Raw genomic sequence first — 18,368 nt, 5'->3', positions numbered from 1 at the left:
TTGTTGGGAGAAGATTTTTCATAATCACTTATAATAAATTTATAAATAATTCTAATTATTATTTATCAAAGAGTATTATATTAAATATGCCAATATATTAATTATTTTGCATATTTGTTTCAAGTTAATAATTACATTAAGCAAGGATATATTATGTATATGTATATAAAAATATCTTACCTGTGTTTCAATTTTAATTTTATCAATACTTTGAAGAATAATTTCAATTCCTAATTTTTTGCATAAAGTGTTCTTAATTAGACTTTCTTTATCAGAAGAAACTATAAAACTTCCTTTCTTATGTCTTTCTGAACATAAATCTTCTTTCACCAAGGTAAGGGAATAATTTTTATGGTAAAGCTGAAATTTTTAAAGGATTTTCAAATTTAATTTATACATGTAGTAATTAATATCAAATTATTTTATATAATCTGTAATAATAAATTTGCTAAGATTATATAAGAAAATTTATTTTAAATTACAGTTGAAACCTTTTAGTCCAGTATTGTGATTCAGTAATGGTCTAGTACATTTTGAATCTATTATTATTATACTTTAAAGATTAGTCATCACGACAGTGCTGTTAGCAGCACCAAGGCATCAAGGTGACCTTATCCTAACTACTTTTAGTAATATCAAAGTTTTGGTAGCTAATAGCAATGGGAGGTTTCATATTCAAACATCAAACCACATTTAAGACATAAAAGTGTAGCAACCAATATATTTATGTGTAACTTAATATAAGTTTAAATATACCACTTAAACCTCTCATTACCATTGGACACCAAAACTTTGGTATTATTGAATGTAAAAACTAAACCTGTAGAGTTGTTTATAACTGAACTGTGCATTTTAGTAATTATTTAAAAAAATCATTACTCTTTTAAGGCTATAAAACTGTAATTCTCTTTAAAATTTGTATAAGAAATATGTAACATTTTAAAAATAAAAATCTAATTCCTCACAATTAAGTCACATTTAAATATAGTGTAAAGATATTTTTCTTTAAATTCATCTATTTTTTTTACACATCTTCCTTCCACAAAACAAACATTTTTGATACGATTTTATAATGATTAATAAATGAACAAAACTATCCAATTGAAGCATAAAAACTTTTTATAAAACAAACATACTTAAAGACTCCTGACCACACAAAACACTGAGTGCCAAACTAAAAAAATTCCAACTTGTATTCTTTCTTACCCAGTTAAGGTTTATAGATGAATTCATCAATTCATTTATAACATCCAAACTCAAATTATATGGAGTGACTTGCAAATCATTTTGGAACTGTTCCACATCAATTATTACTTCTGATAATCTGACAAAAGCTTCCGTGAAGAAAGAATTAAAATTAGTACTTTGTCCACAAATTCAAAATAATTTATGATTTTATTTCAATAATAAATAAATACCTGGCATTTGGGGGGTAGAAAAGTCTTGAAACATTTGCCATGCGCGTTGAGGTGAAGTAAACACTCCTTTTGTAGAATTACTGAATTCTTTTATTAATGATAATACATGTTTAAATAGAGTTGTATACCTAAAATTAATTTTGAAAACATATTAGAAACAAATGTAAAATTTGAAATTTAACTTTGAACTAAATGTTGGTTTTAAAATTTCAAACATCTTTTACTCACTTTCTAATGCTGCTGATCAGTTCTCCATTTCTAGAATTTTCTGAACATTCTTTTAAATGATGCATTTTTGATATCGGCAAAATGTCACCTAACATTTGTTGAATGAATAATACTGAATTGCCAAGTGGTTTAAATACTGACAAGCAGTCAACATCATTTAGTTTATTAGTTTTTATTTCATATATCTGAAATGAAATGATTATTTTTGTTTATTTTTTTATAAACATACAATAATTATGTTTATTATTATATGATTATGAACATTTATAATAAATGCTATATATACATTCTAAATATATATAAAAAAATATATATATAAAAAAATTTTTAAATTAAATTAGTTTTAAAAATTTCTATCTTAAGAGAATGTAATAATTTCCTTTTAATTCAGAACAGAAAACTAACATATTCTGCAGTTTGATCTTTCTTCACAAATTACATTGTCATAAAAAGAAATAAATAATCTAATATAATATCCAATGTCTGTACACTATGTTCTACACAAATGCCTTTTATTAGTAGAACATGTGCTTCTATGGCAAGTACAGTACATTCATATTCAAATTTTTCTTAGAACAATACATTAATTGCGTTATTATAATTTTTGTCAAAAATTTAATGTCAAGCAAAAACAATTATTTTTCTTTTCATTTGGTAAATCTTAACATAGTTTATTGCATTTTGGAGTGTATTTTTAGTTGATTTTAAACTGGAATATAAATTCAAGAAAATGAATTACAGGTAATCCTTGATATACACTGTTTCCATTAGTCTGGGTTTTGGTTTGTGCAAGTTTTTTCTGAAGAAAGTTCAATATTGCCAACTTTCCAGCTTGACAGAGACCAAAGAGTATCTTATTTGGATAATTTAATTTCTGTCTTCACATTTAGCATAATTTCTGCAAACATTTCTGCTTAATTCTTCAGCTTTTCCAGAAAATTCAATGAATGAAAAAAAAGAAGGCAGTAACTGTATAGGTAATGCTTGATAAAGACTTTAGTTTATTTTAAAAATTTTTTATTTCATGTTTTTGGGGGCTACTTTCAGTGTTCATTTCATTTAGCCAATATCAAGTGTAAAATTTTAAAATGATACTAGATGATAAATTTCTTCCCACAGCTCAGTTGCCCTTAATAAATTTGTAACAAATGAATTTAGCCTAAAATAAACAATTATTTATTGTAAAAATCGTCACAATGCCAGACTGCAATTTTTAATCATATTTTTAATAAATTTAATTTAAAATATATGCTCTCCACCTCAAATTATTAGTGATATCATGCATCATACTTTTCCTGTTAGCAATAGAGTCATGCTGGTCATCTATCTAATGCCTTTCAGAACATTTTTGAATTGAAATAATGTGATATCCAGTTTGCACTGAAAGTTCATACATAGTTAATCAGGGCATCCAACCTCTAAGCTTTCCGTATCTGGTCTCAGCTTTCATCTAACTAACCCCATTCTCAAGGTTAAGGAAGGACAGTCAGACAGATGGACAACAGTGGGAATTTATAGGTCTACAATTTTTTCAAATTGCAACCCAAATACCCTAACAGAACATAAAAGCACAAAATACAGTGGGTGATTGGTTAATGAACATAATCCATTCCAAGAACATGTTTGCTATCCGAATTGTTTGTTAACTGATTATTGATTTACCATAAATTTTTATGGTAATTTGATTAATTAGTTCCAGAGACCGCAAAAAATAAATAAATAAATTATATACTTCCTTACTATATTTATTTACATGTAATAACAAACTAAAAGCAATCTCTCCATTTTTTCATGGATCTTTGTTTCTCAGTTGAGATTTTCATTACTCCTTTATCTGCTTCAGTCTTTTTGATTATATCTTTTTTAGCTAAGATTGTATCTATTGTAGCCTGGTTGAAGTCATCTGCCTACAATATCAGACATCTTCTGCCCACTCTCTACCTTGGCTATTATCTCATGCTTAGTTTCTGTAGTGAACTCAGTTCTTGGACAGCTGAATGGCCAAGCGGTCAAGGTAGCCTACCACTCTGGGGGATCCGGGAATAGAATACGGACAGGTCGAAAAATCTCCAGAAATTTTTCTGGGGATCTGACCAGATATGTCGCCCCTGTCCCTCACCACCTGGCCACCCCATTGTGCACCTGACCAAACCCATAATGGGCCTGCTAAAAGAGGCCCTCTTAGTGCTCACAGGATGGAAAGAGTTAAAAAAAAAAAAGAACACAGGTCTTGAGACTCCACTCATTTTAGGCCCTATAATATCAGTTTTTTAAATAAGAAGTTCAGAAAAGCACTTACAAAACTTCAGAGAACAGAAATTAACTAATGGAAGAAAGGTTATGTATACAACTGTAAAAGTCTCGTTCCATAAACCATGTATAGATGCTATTAAAATGTAGTTTTACAAATCTTTCTTCTTGTGTTTGTTCTGTCAGGTGTTCATTATCCAATAACCCACTGTATAAACAATTATGTTTTCTCTAATCCTAATAATGACATTTGATTAACATTAAAAAGTGTATTATCAAATAAATGTTATGAAATTACAAATGTAAAATGGAATTTTCTTACATATTGTCTGAAAGATAAGAAATAATTAATTTTTTATAAATGAAAAACTTGAAAAATCACCATGTATACCAAATATCATAGTTTATGTGTAAAATATTATTTATTATACAGTAATATGAATAATAACAGATTAAATATTAATAATATTAAGCCTTGAAAAATTTTATTAAAAAAATTTAGTGCTGACCATACATTATTCATAGTGTTAATCTTTTGATTTATCAGGTATTTGATAAATAATTAACCATTATATTCAACTGGCTGTAAATCTTAGGTTAAATTTCTCTTTTTTTACATTTTAGAATAGTACATTTCAATAATTTTTCATTCTTAATTAAATATCATTATTCAGTAAACATATTTTAATATAATCTGTATTTTTTATAATCATTTGAAGTGTTTCTTTATCTAGTTTTTAATTTGCATTTATGGAGACAGTTAATTATAATAAATTTATTTTCATACAAAGTATTTTGTGTAATTATAGTTATAATTATATTAATTAAAGTTAGCAGGTATTATAATTAAACTTTTCCATCTGTTGGAATTATTTAGTAACATTAGAAAATCAGCTTTAATTTGTAGTATAACCACTCATTATGCTAAAAAATGAATGTATTTATTTGTAGCATAATGAGTGATTATCAAAGGCTTTTATAAATTTCTATGTGAGTCTAGATCTTTCGTTATGATTGAAATTCAATTCATTAAAAAGAACTTGTGATTCATTATAAATTTTTCAATGCAGAAATTTATTTCTGCTATTATAAAGAAAATAGTATACAATGATCATTCATGTTAAATTTTAGTTCACAAACATTAAATTTTTTTCTGGAATTTACTTATTTTAAAATAAAAATCTAATAAAATAAATTTTACCTTTTTAATTAATATCTTCAAATCTAATTTTCTTGATATATCTTGATAAAATGTTGTCAAATTAAAATGTGGATATTGACAGACAAGTGTTTCAACATCTGAAGAATAATGATTATTTTAATATTTAAAAATTATTTATATATCAAGGACTTAAAAAAACATTTTAATAAAATACCTGGCATTCTTGTTATGACTTGATCTATCAATTTTGCAATAGCACTATCTTTTTTGGAAATATGGAAACGAGAGCAAGCATGATTATTTCTGAAAAATGTTTTAAATTAAACATATTTATTTATTTAACAATTTCAAATAGATGAAATTAATTTAATTGTTTTTAATTAATTAATTGATTTTAAATAAATTAAAAAAAATTAAATTACAAATGTTAAATTATTAAGCTAAAATCTACTAAATTAAAAGTTATGATTAATATTTTAAAAATCATATTTTCAATTACATAAATAAGAAGAATTATTTTGCTTTATTTTCAAAAATTCCTACATAAAAAAAATTATAAATCAAAATTTTATTTATTGAACTTTGAATTTGAATGAAGAATGCTTTAAAATTGTTAAATAATAAAATATTTCTTTAAGAAGAGAATTCATATGTAAATAAATAAACCAATGAAATATTCAAGATAATTAAAAAGTGAGTTTAATACTTGTGATGATTAAGGATGTATCAATTATTTGATATTAATTATAGATAATTAATTATAGGAACAGCATAATTAGTTGTATATTTCTAAATCTTGATACAATTAATAAAAAATTTAGCATGAAAAATGTATTGTACTTATTAGTATCATATAAATGATGATAATTATTTTATGTTTTGAAATAAAATCCACAGAAAATATTATCATCTGGAATTTTTTGAAATTTGCAGAATTTTTAGTTAACTGAAGATGAAATGCTAAAATATATCAATAATTTCTCCTTTTAATACATAAATAATTTTATAAAAACTTATGTTAAGTTGATTTGACTTGTTATTAATTTCATGTTTTAATTTTTACAATATCACAATCCATATTTTAAGTTTTTAATTTAGAACACTATATTCTGTATTTTAAACTAAGATAGATCACAAATGAATCTAATCATTATAATCATTAAAGTTTTTCTTAAATGATCTGTTAGATTATTTTTTTTTTTTCTTAATTTAAATATTATTGTGATAATAATTCAAGTTTGTTGATAAGAGTAACTCTTATCAAAATTTATAAATTATTTAATTGGGAATACAGCTGCTATTGCTTACTTAATATATTAAAACATTAATATTTTAAATTACATGAACATATTATATAATATTAGATATATATAAATAGATAAAATAATTTAAAGTATATATATATATATATATATATATACACACACACATATACTTTAAATTATTTTATCTATTGAATTAAGCATTTCTAGTATAAAGAATATTTAGATGACTTATCTCTAAATTATAGATTGTTAAATTAAAGTTCCATTAATTTATGTTTATGGACATAAATTAATGGAACTTTAATTTAACAATCTATAATTTAGAGATAAGTCATCTAAATATTCCTTATACTAGAAATGCTAATTCAATAGAACTTATTTGAAACTATTCCCTATTTCAAAATGAATCAGTTCTATGCAGTTACCATTTTAAATATTCAATTATATAAATAGAATTGCCATGTTATTAAATTTTGTAATATTATGAACTTATATTCTCTTATCATTTAATTAAGGTAAGTACAATTTATAACCAAGAACTAATTATTTTAATCATTTAAAGAACTAGTTCTTAACCTTAATCTACTTTAGTTATGTTAAGCAAAAACAAAATCAGAGTGAAATATAGAAATCAGTATCATTCCTAACTTCAATTTGTTTTCATTTTTTCACTAAATATTTTTACACTTATAAATAGAGTACTGGATTTTTAAATTTAATATAATTAATTAATTATAAATCATATTAAAGAAAATATATATAATACATACAAAGAATTAAAAAGAGAGGGAACTAAAGATTCAACAGCTTGCAAAATCGGTTTCCAATATTTTGTTTCACCTCTGTAGAATCCTAGTTGAGATGAAGCAAACTTATCTACCAGTGTCAAAATTATTTTCTCTAAAATATTATATAATTTTATTGATGCCCAATCATTGTATTGATTCCTTATTGTGTAATTCATGTTCAGCTATGGAAGAAAACAAAAATAAAAAATTATTATATAAACATTCATTAACTTAAATACTTTACTTCATATTAAACTGAATTAATTTCATACTATTTTTATTTACAAAAGTAACTTAAACTATGTTTTATAAACTAATGCTACATTTGGAGCCAACTATTATTTTATGCTTAATGTTTTTAGAAGTTTGATCCATCTTTAGAATTCTGTTCTATTCTAGAATTCATATATTTAATCTATATCCTAAAGATAGATAAAATATATTAAATTCTAGAGTAAAAAGTATTTAGTTTAATATATATTATATATTAGAAGATTAATTATTAAATGAAGAATTTGATATATATAATTAAATTGATACATTTATTGAATTCATAGATAAATGTTATAACAAACAAGTTTTTAATGAATTAGAAAGAAAAGTCTCAAGAATTACACAATTTAAAAACTTTAGTTGCTTTTGTTCTAAAATTTGCATTATAACTTACTCAGATAAACTAAATTTTTCTATTAATAATTAATAATAGTTATAGTTAATGAATTAATAACAAATATTTATAAATTTAACTTTCATTAATTCCATTATATTCATAAGTAATATCTCATCATAAATTTACTTAAATACTACAATAATTTTTCAAAATTAGAATGCAAAACAATTTGGATATTGGTTCATCAATAAATTTATGAAAGATTAATGTTTTTTACATAAATAAATAATTAAAATATATTTTATATGTACACTATAATAGTATAAAAAAAAACAAATTCTGGATGCTATATAATTTGTTTTTGTTCACATCTTGTACTACATTATTGTAATGATTTTCCAACCTTGAAAACAGTTTCTAGAAATGTTAAAATTGTCTTGTAATGTATCCTTTGACATTATTTATCTTATAAATTAGTTTCTTTTTGATAAAAATAATATATAAATAGTTATTTTTAGACCGTGATATAATTAAATTTTATACTGTATAATTTGAGTTACATCAAGATCTATACTATTAATAAACTATCAAATAATTAAAATATATTTATTTAAAATTCAGAATCTAGCAGTTTCTGATTCAATCAATTGTGCATATGATTATATTGATAAATAATTTTTTCAAACACCATAATTTCAAGCAGAAAACCCAAGGCAGTTATCTATGTTTAAAAGTCAATTTGAAAACAGGTGTGGGTAATGAAATAGTGTGGATTATCTGTTGATTTTAATTTGCAAGCACAAACTCAAAAGCAACTTTTCCTTTGTCTAAAGTTACCAAGGGTGTCTTTAGAAAATGTTTAAAAAAATTCTTTGTGCACTGAAGACATATTCATTTGCCATCCCAATTTTCCCTTAAACCACTGAAGGCACATACACTGCATTAATTCATACTTTAATTGATTTTATTATTATTATAGACTCCTACTTGTATCTTGAAAGCTGATAAGTTTCTAGTAATTCTCTGAATATAAATAAGTTATCTCAGAGAACTATTTAGAAACTGACTGCTAATTTTATCATATTTTACTTCTCCATAGTAAATAAGATCTGAGCAATTAAATCTCAAACTCATACCATTGGACATTATTAACATTAAAATTGTTTTATATTTAATTTTTTTAAAGTTTATTTTAACAATTATCATTATTATTAGCAGGCATGTGGTGCAATCACACCATTAATATATACTGTACATAATATAGTCTGTATTAAATTCCTTTTTATGTTTCAATATGAATTGTATTTGTATTCATTACGTGAAATAATTATAAAGATCTCTAGGGATCATGAAATAATGATATATGAAATTGTCCATACATTACATAGTGCTATTTTTATACTCTTGAATTACCACCCCATCCTCCCAAAATGCTCCATACTGCATTGCACATATCTACCCCATAATTATGTAATGCATATCCTCAATTGATCTCCTTAATTGTATTAAGGAATAATATACAGTAAGGGGTATCAAACATTAAATTATTTTATTAATTACATACAAAGCAAGGATATACACAGTATGGTTATAAACAAAAAACAATTTAATATTTGGGATGGTAACTTCTAAACTGCATCTCATCATCATACTTTTAATGGCACTCAGTTGGTGCAGGAGGTGCAGATCAACAAATTTATTTCTGTTCTAGCAATTTTCTTTGGAAATAAATGCCAATGTGGGCTATATGCTACCAAGAATTATCTGCATGAAATTATGGTAACTATGATCAATATAATGCAATCTATAGATTTAGTGCAACCTATAGATAATGTTTCAATTTGTTAAAAAATTTAAATATTAAACAGTATTTTATAGAGGACTAGATAAACTTCACATAAAAGTTCAGAAATTTCAAAGATAAGTTTTAAAATAAAAGTATTCTTACATAAAGAAAAATAAATAATACTACTTACCAAAAGATGGAGATTATCCACAATATACATTGGAGTGGATGTATGTAATCTGCTGAGTAAATTAAGCTTTTCTTGCCATAATTTGGGAGATTGATGACAATATATATTCATAATAGAATCATAAGAAACAGATTTCAACCACTGATGTTTATTTGATGCTAAGTCACATAACTGTCTTAACTGCTCACGATTTTTATTAAAATATTCACTCTGCAAAGCAATAACAATAATATAAACATAATTTATTACTAAGGAGAACATAAAAATGAATATATACTATACAACTTAAATGAAATTCTTCTAGAGTTATAATTGATTTATACAGATGTCTAAACTTTTCCTTAAGTCCATATATTCATTTAATAATTATTCAAGTTATATATCATCATTCTTTGCAAAATAAGAATTACTGTAGTCTACTTACAGCCATTTGAACTTCTACAAATGCTATATCGGGGATAAGTGGAAACATCTCTTTCATTAATCTATTCCAGACATCAGAATTAATCATAGCTTCATAAATGTTGTTTTTAAGAACTGAAAAGTATTTATCAGTATTTGAATTGTATATTTATACACAGAATTTAATAATTTTAATTTAAAAAGAAATTTTCTTAGTATTTTGTTTCAAAAATTATATTTAAACCAAAAACATGAGAATATTAATTACCTGAGTCAACAAATTTCTCAATGCTGATTATAATAACTGGTGAAAGGTTTTTTCCAATTGTATGAGTAAGTTTATTTTCCATAAAGCCATCTACTATTCTGATTATTGACAGTATTAAACTAGTAAATCTAGAAAAAAATTTTTATATATTTTAAAAATTTTATTATAAAATTTGACTATTATTGTTTATAAATTTTCGTACTTGCGTGAATTGATGCTATTTTGTTTTGTGACATATTTTTGTAAAGTTAATTCTATTTTTGTAATATTAAGTAAAGGAATATTGAAAACAGGTTGTTTATATGATAAAATTTCCATTAATTTCACCAATTCTTTTACTTCATGAACTAAAGTCCCCAAACTTTCTGTAAATGATGTTGTGTTTTGTATATCCTATATTAAAAATGTAACATTAATAAAAATATATTATTTTTATTAATTACATGCAAAACATAAATTTAAATAAAAATTTAATTGTATAAAAGATACATAAAATTATGATATAAATTGCTGAAAATATTTATACTAAATATGTTTTAATATTAAAAATATTTATTTATTTACCTTTATTATTTCATCTGAGATAATCTGTTTTTGCAGTTCAGACAATAATAATTTTCCATTTTCAGAGCAGAGAAATGCATTAATTTCTGATTTATTAGAATTAGATGGAAATATAATAACATCTTGATGGATATTTTTACAGAACAATTCTGAAAAATTTTCTGTTAACAAATTATTTATCTGGAAAAAAAGAAAATAAAACTTAATGTTAACTCATGTTAATGGAAATTAATTTAGAATAAAAAAAGATTTATAGTGCATTCAAAAATACAGAAAAAAATTATTATAAATGTATAATTTGTTTTAATTTTTATTAATTTTAAAATAATTATTTTTATAGTATTTCTTATTCTCTGTAAAATAATATACAGTCAAACCTCTGAACAATGACTATTGATGAAGAACATGAAAAAATGGCTATTGTTTTATGGTTATTTTGTATACATTTCAAAAAGAAATATTCCTGAAAAATGGCTGCTATTTAGAGGTGACCATTATTGGAAGTTTGCTATGATAAATATTGAATCCTTTCAAGAATGAAAAGATTTTTTAAAACATGATTCTATAAACAATTTCATAATAATTAAAAAAAACAATTCATAATTTCATTTAGTTTCCTTTTGTATAAGCCATTTCATATCATTATTCAATACAATGTTATAACTGCATCTATTTTTAAGCTGTTAATCATTGATTTGATACAGATACATTTAATAATTGTTAGAAACAGAACTTAGATTACTTTTAATTTATTAATAAATTTCAAATGTAATTATTATTGTCTGCAAATTACTATATTTGAAGAAAAAAATTTTATTAATTCAAACAAAAATTAACTAGAAGATAGGAAATGACATTTAGTAAAAATAAAAACTACAAAAAAAACTCATTTTAACAAAGTATAAAATCAAAAGAAAGAACTTTGGTTTTAAACTCCATTAAAAAAAATATTTTTGCTTTTTTAATTTTAAATTAGTGGGGTCATTTGACATAGTTTTTGCTATATATGATCATACATTTAAAAATATTTCATAAATTAGTTAGACAGAATTTTAATGTAGATTCAATAAATTGCATGAGCTAATTATATTACATGATAATAAACCTAGTTAATTAATTAGTTTACAGTGAGCTGGTATTGGACTAATAGATAAATTAAAAGAAAAATTCAGAGATGATAACAATGCGAGATAAAATTTATCAATTTTGTTAATGCAGATAAGACCAATTACATAACTCAAAAGTTAATTTGGTTTTATGAATCAATCAAATACAAATCACTTTTTCAGTATATTTTGTATTTTAAAATAATTTTTCTAAATAATGCTAAAGTTAGATCTATAAATTATTTATGAAAAATATTTTCTTATTAACAAATAGTATTATTATTATATTTAACATTTTAAATTGATCATATTAATAAGATTAAGATGTAATTGAAAAAATTAAGCTAATTAAGAATTTAAGTGTGAGTAGTTATTGCAATAAGCTTAAAAACTTATAAGAATATGAAAATAAAATACCTTATCATATTTTATTGTTGAATTCAATATTTGAGAAAAAACTAATTGGTTTATTGATTCAGTGTGTCTTTCCAAATTTTTCATTCTTGTTGAATTTTTCAGAAATGTTATCAAAGGAATATCATCTGTATTAAAACAATATCAATTATTATAATTTGTTAATATAATAAAATATAAATAAATTTATTAAAAGAAAATTACTAAATAAATTATTTAAGCTATTCTATATGCCATTACTAGTTCTTTATGTAGATTAAAAAATTTATATAGAAAATCTTTTATAGTTCTAGAAATAAAATTTTTCAAATAATAGTAATGAATAATATCGTATTATTATAATTTAAAGAAATTAATAAATATAGATGTATTAAAATTATACTTCAGAAATCTGCTGATCCATTGACAAGTGTATGGAATAAATGAGTCAATTCTGTGTGAGTGCTTGTTGTCAGTCATTTCATATCACTAATATATTGTACTATTAATATATAGTCCAGTTTGCTTATAGTAATCAGATATCCCAAATTAAGTAAGATAGCTTTAATTTTAATATGTTAAAAAATGTCCTGCTTTTGGATTGTTTCATAACTATATTCAAAAATAGTCAATATTCCTTACATGTAATAGTATGGTATACAAGCTACAGCATACAAGTTTTATCCAATTTATTGAAACTAGCCCAATTGGCAATTTATTGCCCATTTTGTCACTGTGTCTGTTGGAAAACAGTATACCATCTGCAGTCATGCAAAGCAGTTATAAAAGTAAACAGATAATTTTTACTAATTATCTGAGTTAAAAAAGATAAATCACCATTCTAATTTTTCTAAGAACAATGAAAATTTGTGATGATTGTTGATAATTCTGTATTAGTATTTGGCAATTGCTTAATTCTGATAAGTCAGAAATAGTAATTTCTTTTTTTAGTAATAGTAAATAGTACATTTATTCAACTCTTTGTACTTAAATTGTTTTTACTTTCTCTTTAAAGGTTCCAATACACATTTTTGTATCAATGATGTCAGAAAGCTAGAAATGATGATCGTCAGTTCACCAGAATCAACCATGTGACTCATCTGATGTCACATGAAGCACACAGCCTAATGTCATGCTTTTTGTGTTTCAAGATCTGGTCATTTTAAGTTTATTATTATGTATTATGTGGGACAGATAATGCTTTTGAACAAGTTGATGAAAAACAGACAATGTGAGGAAGATGTGCTTGAAAATAATGCCAAAAAAAATTAGAAGATAAGATTGATTGATTTGGCTGTATTTACTTCATTTTCAAGTAACATTTAATTAAATATTTTATCTGTAATTAATATATCAGGAATTCTTTTTCTAAATAATACCCCATCAAATTTGGAGATGTCCAAAACTGGATTAGAATAAAAGAGAAATCACATCCACTAGAGGAAGACTTCTCTAATCTGTTAAGACTAATTGAACAACATTGGATTGGCTGATGACAGTAAAAATGATACTACTCTCTATACCAGTGATTCTTAATCTTTTTATACTCGCAGTCCAGCAAATATTTCATAATTTTTTTGTCACCCCCATTTTTTTAATAATAATTTATATTTGTTAAATTATCTATAATAAATTGATATTTTTAATTATTGCTTCATTTTTTTATATAATAAATGTAAATCATAACTTTATTATTTCATCATCTATTTAAATAACATTCAAACTTCACAATTAAACACGAAAACTCATTAATTTTTAACAAAAAATAAGAAATATGTCGATAAATCGATCCAAAGTTGATGCTAAAACTAAACTAAAACTGAAACACCCACAACTTGTGCTAAAGATTTTGCATATCTTTTGCAAAAATATTTAAATTTTCAAAGCCTACTACTAAGCCTACTATTTTTCCTAATGATTTTTAAAATTCCAAGCATTAATAGTTTCTTAAACTGCTTTGAAATAAAAGAAGTAAATACTGCAGTGTAAGTAGCATATTTGCATTTATTTCTTATGTGCTAACAAAGTTGTATGCAGGAAGAAATAAGAAATAAAAAAAAACTAAATAGGAAAACTTTATCTTTATTATTTCACTTTTCAATATGATATTCGGTTATACATCAATTTCCTTTTTATTATATTCTGAAGGAAATTTTGCATAATTTGGCGCCCCCCAGCAAACTTCTTATGGACCCCCAGGGGGCCGCAGCCCCCTGTTAAGAATCACTGCTTTATACAATTGATGTTTTGAAGATAAATATTGTAGATTTGAGAAACAAATTAAAGCAATGAGAACTATACAGAACTTGCAAAAAAAATATTAATAGAAAGACTACAAACTTCCTATCATTTGAAAGAAAAAACAGAACACAAATTGAGCAATGAGAATAGAGTGATCTACAAAAGAAAAATGTCATCAACAATACATTATAGCAGTGATTCTTAACAGGGGGCCGCAGCCCCCTGGGGGTCCATAAGAAGTTTGCCGGGGGGCCACCAAATTATGCAAAATTTCCTTCAGAATATAATAAAAAGGAAATTGATAAATAACCAAATATCGTATTGAAAAGTGAAATAAAATAGACAAATAAAGAAAACTAAATAGGAAAACTTTATCTTTTATTTCTTCCTACATACAACTTTGTTAGTACAGAAGAAATAAATGCAAATATGCTACTTACACCACAGTATTTACTTCTTTTATTCCAAAGCAGTTTAAGAAACTATTAATGCTTGGAATTTTAAAAATAATTAGAAAAAATAGTAAACTTAGTAGTAGGATTTGAAAATTTAAATATTTTTGCAAAAGATATGCAAAATCTTTACAAGTTGTGGGTGTTTTAGTTTTGTTTTAGCATCAACTTTGAATCGACTTATTGACATGTTTTTTATTTTATTTTTTATTAAAAATTAATGAGTTTTCGTGTTTAATTGTAAAGTTTAAATATTATTTAAATAAATAATGAAATAATAAAGTTATGATTTACATTTATTATATAAAAAAATAAAGCAATAATAAAAAAATCAATTTATTATAGATAATTTAACAAATATAAATTATTATTTAAAAAATGGGGGTCACAAAAAACATTATGAAATATTTGGTGGGCCGCGAGTATAAAAAGTTATGAACCACTGCATTATAGCATCATTAAACTACAAGCTGCCACAGCATAATAAAACAGCAAAGCATTAAATTTAGAAATCAGAAGTCGACTACCCAACCAATTTCACTGGCAATTGACTAGCTTTTCCTTAACAAATTTGAAGATAAGTCTGCCAAAAGGGGTCACCATTTATTTTGCATTCCAGACTATACACATTCACAATCATGGTGACAGACCTTCCATTATAGGCTACATGCCACCAGAAGTTAAAAAGTCCTTTATAAAAACACAAACGTCCAACTAAAAAGGAACCAGTGACAAGCAGACATCTTACATTTCATCCATCCTATGAGGAGTTTCAGCTTTATATCTACTGGAACAAGCGCTGGAAAAATGCAGATTTTTAAGCTGCCCCCTGACGACGGTACATTTAAAATTTCTTTTGTAAAATTTTTTCTGTCCGATGGAGATATTATTATTAACAAATTTGAAGATGAGTCTGCCCAAAAGGGGCCACGATTTATTTTGCATTCCAGACTATACACATTCAAAAAAAAAAAAAACATTTAGCTTTTCCTTGTTTAATATTACATTTTTGACATTGTTTTTTGCTTCACATTTTCAATTTCAATTCTGATTTTCTTCATTTTTCAATCAAAACATAGATAGCATGTAGTATCAGCTTTTGTCATGTGTTTACTGTTTATGATAATCCATCTAGATTCATAGAAGCAATTACTTGCTTAAACCAGCTTACCTTCCAAACACAGATAAGTAGGTACAAATAAAATTTTATCCATTACAATATAATATATAGAGTAATAATAATAATAATTAAGAAATCAGAAAAAAATCAATCATCATCTAGCAAAATTTTAAGAATGTGATTTGAGGTGGTGCATATTTGAGATGGTTGGGGTGTCCTCATTTTGAAGTTTTACAATATGGTGTCCATAGTGTATAGTAGTGTAGTCAACTTAGCTTAAAAACTGCATTTCTTATAAACCATATCAAGTGGCTTAAAAAATTTCACAATAGAAAACCATCTCATAAAATATATTAAAAAATTGTTTATATTGTGAACATGTTTGCTATGTAAAGATCTACTAGGGAGATCTTCAGTTTGTTCCCTGAAACATATATTCTTTATTCTTTAAGTATACAAATAACAAGAAAAGTCCCCAATAAAACTGATTAATTAACAATATAAAATAAATAAAAAAACAGAATATGTAGAGTAAGATATAAAATATGTACAAAAAGCATTGAAAAATAGTAATAAAATGAGATGTGGTAAAACACAATAAATAACAATGTGGATTAGTCTCTGTAAACCTTGTAGATTGGTAGACTTATCTCACAGCAGACTGGTCAGCAAACTATTTTTATTTTTTCGAACAGACTGCAAATGCATTTCAGGTTGGCACAGTGTATTTGCAACCCATCATCAGTGCTAGTTCAAATAAACCGGAATTAAAAACATGACAATGGTACACCTTAAACAATAATATAAAAACATAAAACACTTACAATGCACCTCATTGTAAATTATGAAGTAATGCTACAAATAGGGTGTGGAAGGATCAACCTTCCTCATCACAAACCATTATCCAAGTGGACACAAATTGCAAACAAAATGGTTTATTTGAACCTGCACTGATGAGGGGTTACAAATACACTGTGCCAACCCAAAATGCATTTGTAGTCTGTTCGAAAAAATAAAAATAGTTTGCTGACCAGTCTGCTGTGAGATAAGTCTACCAATCTACAAGGTTTACAGAGACTAATCCACATTGTGATACCATACAGCAAGCTGACTATATATTAATACAATAAATAAATTATTATAAAATACAAAAATACAAGATAAAATGCAATTATGTAATACAAAGAAGTGTTAAACAATGAAATTTCTGAATAAAATATTTTTCTGCATATATATACTATTTATCAGATGTTGTGCATGAAAATTGGTTTCAGAATACAGATGATATTTATGATGAGTTTTATCATGATATGTCTGTACTTTGGGTGTCCACATGTGGTAAATGATGGTTTACGATTATACTCTAAATGTCACCCATCATTTATCATTTGTAGCTCATACTACAAATAGATATGTTTACATTATTTATAACAAAAATTAAAAAGAAAAAGTGCTTTTTATACTGGATTTTTTGGGGCTATAATTAGGCTAATAATTTAATAAAATTAGCTGATTTGGTCTCTGACCAAAAATAATGGCAGGAAAAATTAGACTTTGTTGTTAATTTTATCATTTATGTATTGTTTTATTTTTAAAAATAAAACTTGGATGCCTAGATAGTATAAAATTTTGTACTATACTATAATGATAAATTTTGTTTTCTTTGTTATCAATATAAATACATCTGGTACACTTCATTTCATATGTAATTTGTATCATCAAAAGAAATGTTTGTACTCCAAATATTGTACACAATGACAGAGATACTTTATGTGTGACTTTATACCAAAGATGAACACCTAATATAAAAATGCAGCCAAGCTAAGCAACAATGAATTTTACTATGATAGTGAGCAAGGTGACTTGATATAAAAGATACAAATGCACTGTCAGCATTACACAATGTTGTGAACATGTTATAAAGGAGAATTATAAATAATTCAACCAAACTTACCTTGATGTTGAAAAGTTATTCTCTTGTTTAAAAAGTGTCTAATATACCAACTAGCATAATAAAGAGCATTCAATGCATTTCTTCCATTTAAAGTATTATTGATGGTAGTTTCTACATCATACAGCTCATTAGCTAAACTAAATATACAATAATCAATTTAACAAAATTAGA

At 24.6% G+C, this 18,368-nt stretch overlaps 1 protein-coding gene across 1 annotated transcript in view; it reads right to left on the bottom strand.

The window, feature by feature from the left end:
- The window catches only part of LOC136978856 (uncharacterized), a 131,460-nt gene that overhangs the window by 39,426 nt on the left and 73,666 nt on the right, over positions 1–18,368 (bottom strand). The window contains 14 exon segments of the mRNA XM_067274676.1: positions 181–360; positions 1,207–1,334; positions 1,419–1,546; positions 1,647–1,831; positions 5,098–5,195; positions 5,273–5,361; positions 7,094–7,293; positions 9,698–9,907; positions 10,122–10,234; positions 10,368–10,495; positions 10,570–10,760; positions 10,932–11,111; positions 12,455–12,579; positions 18,198–18,334. Coding sequence (XP_067130777.1) covers positions 181–360; positions 1,207–1,334; positions 1,419–1,546; positions 1,647–1,831; positions 5,098–5,195; positions 5,273–5,361; positions 7,094–7,293; positions 9,698–9,907; positions 10,122–10,234; positions 10,368–10,495; positions 10,570–10,760; positions 10,932–11,111; positions 12,455–12,579; positions 18,198–18,334 — 2,092 coding nt within the window.

This window comes from Centruroides vittatus, unplaced genomic scaffold (assembly GCF_030686945.1).
Source record: "Centruroides vittatus isolate TY-2023 unplaced genomic scaffold, ASM3068694v2 contig_559, whole genome shotgun sequence".
NCBI classification, from domain to species: Eukaryota; Metazoa; Arthropoda; class Arachnida; order Scorpiones; family Buthidae; genus Centruroides; species Centruroides vittatus.
The sequence above is the reverse complement of the archived record's forward strand: the minus strand, read 5'-3'. Positions and strand labels throughout refer to the sequence as shown.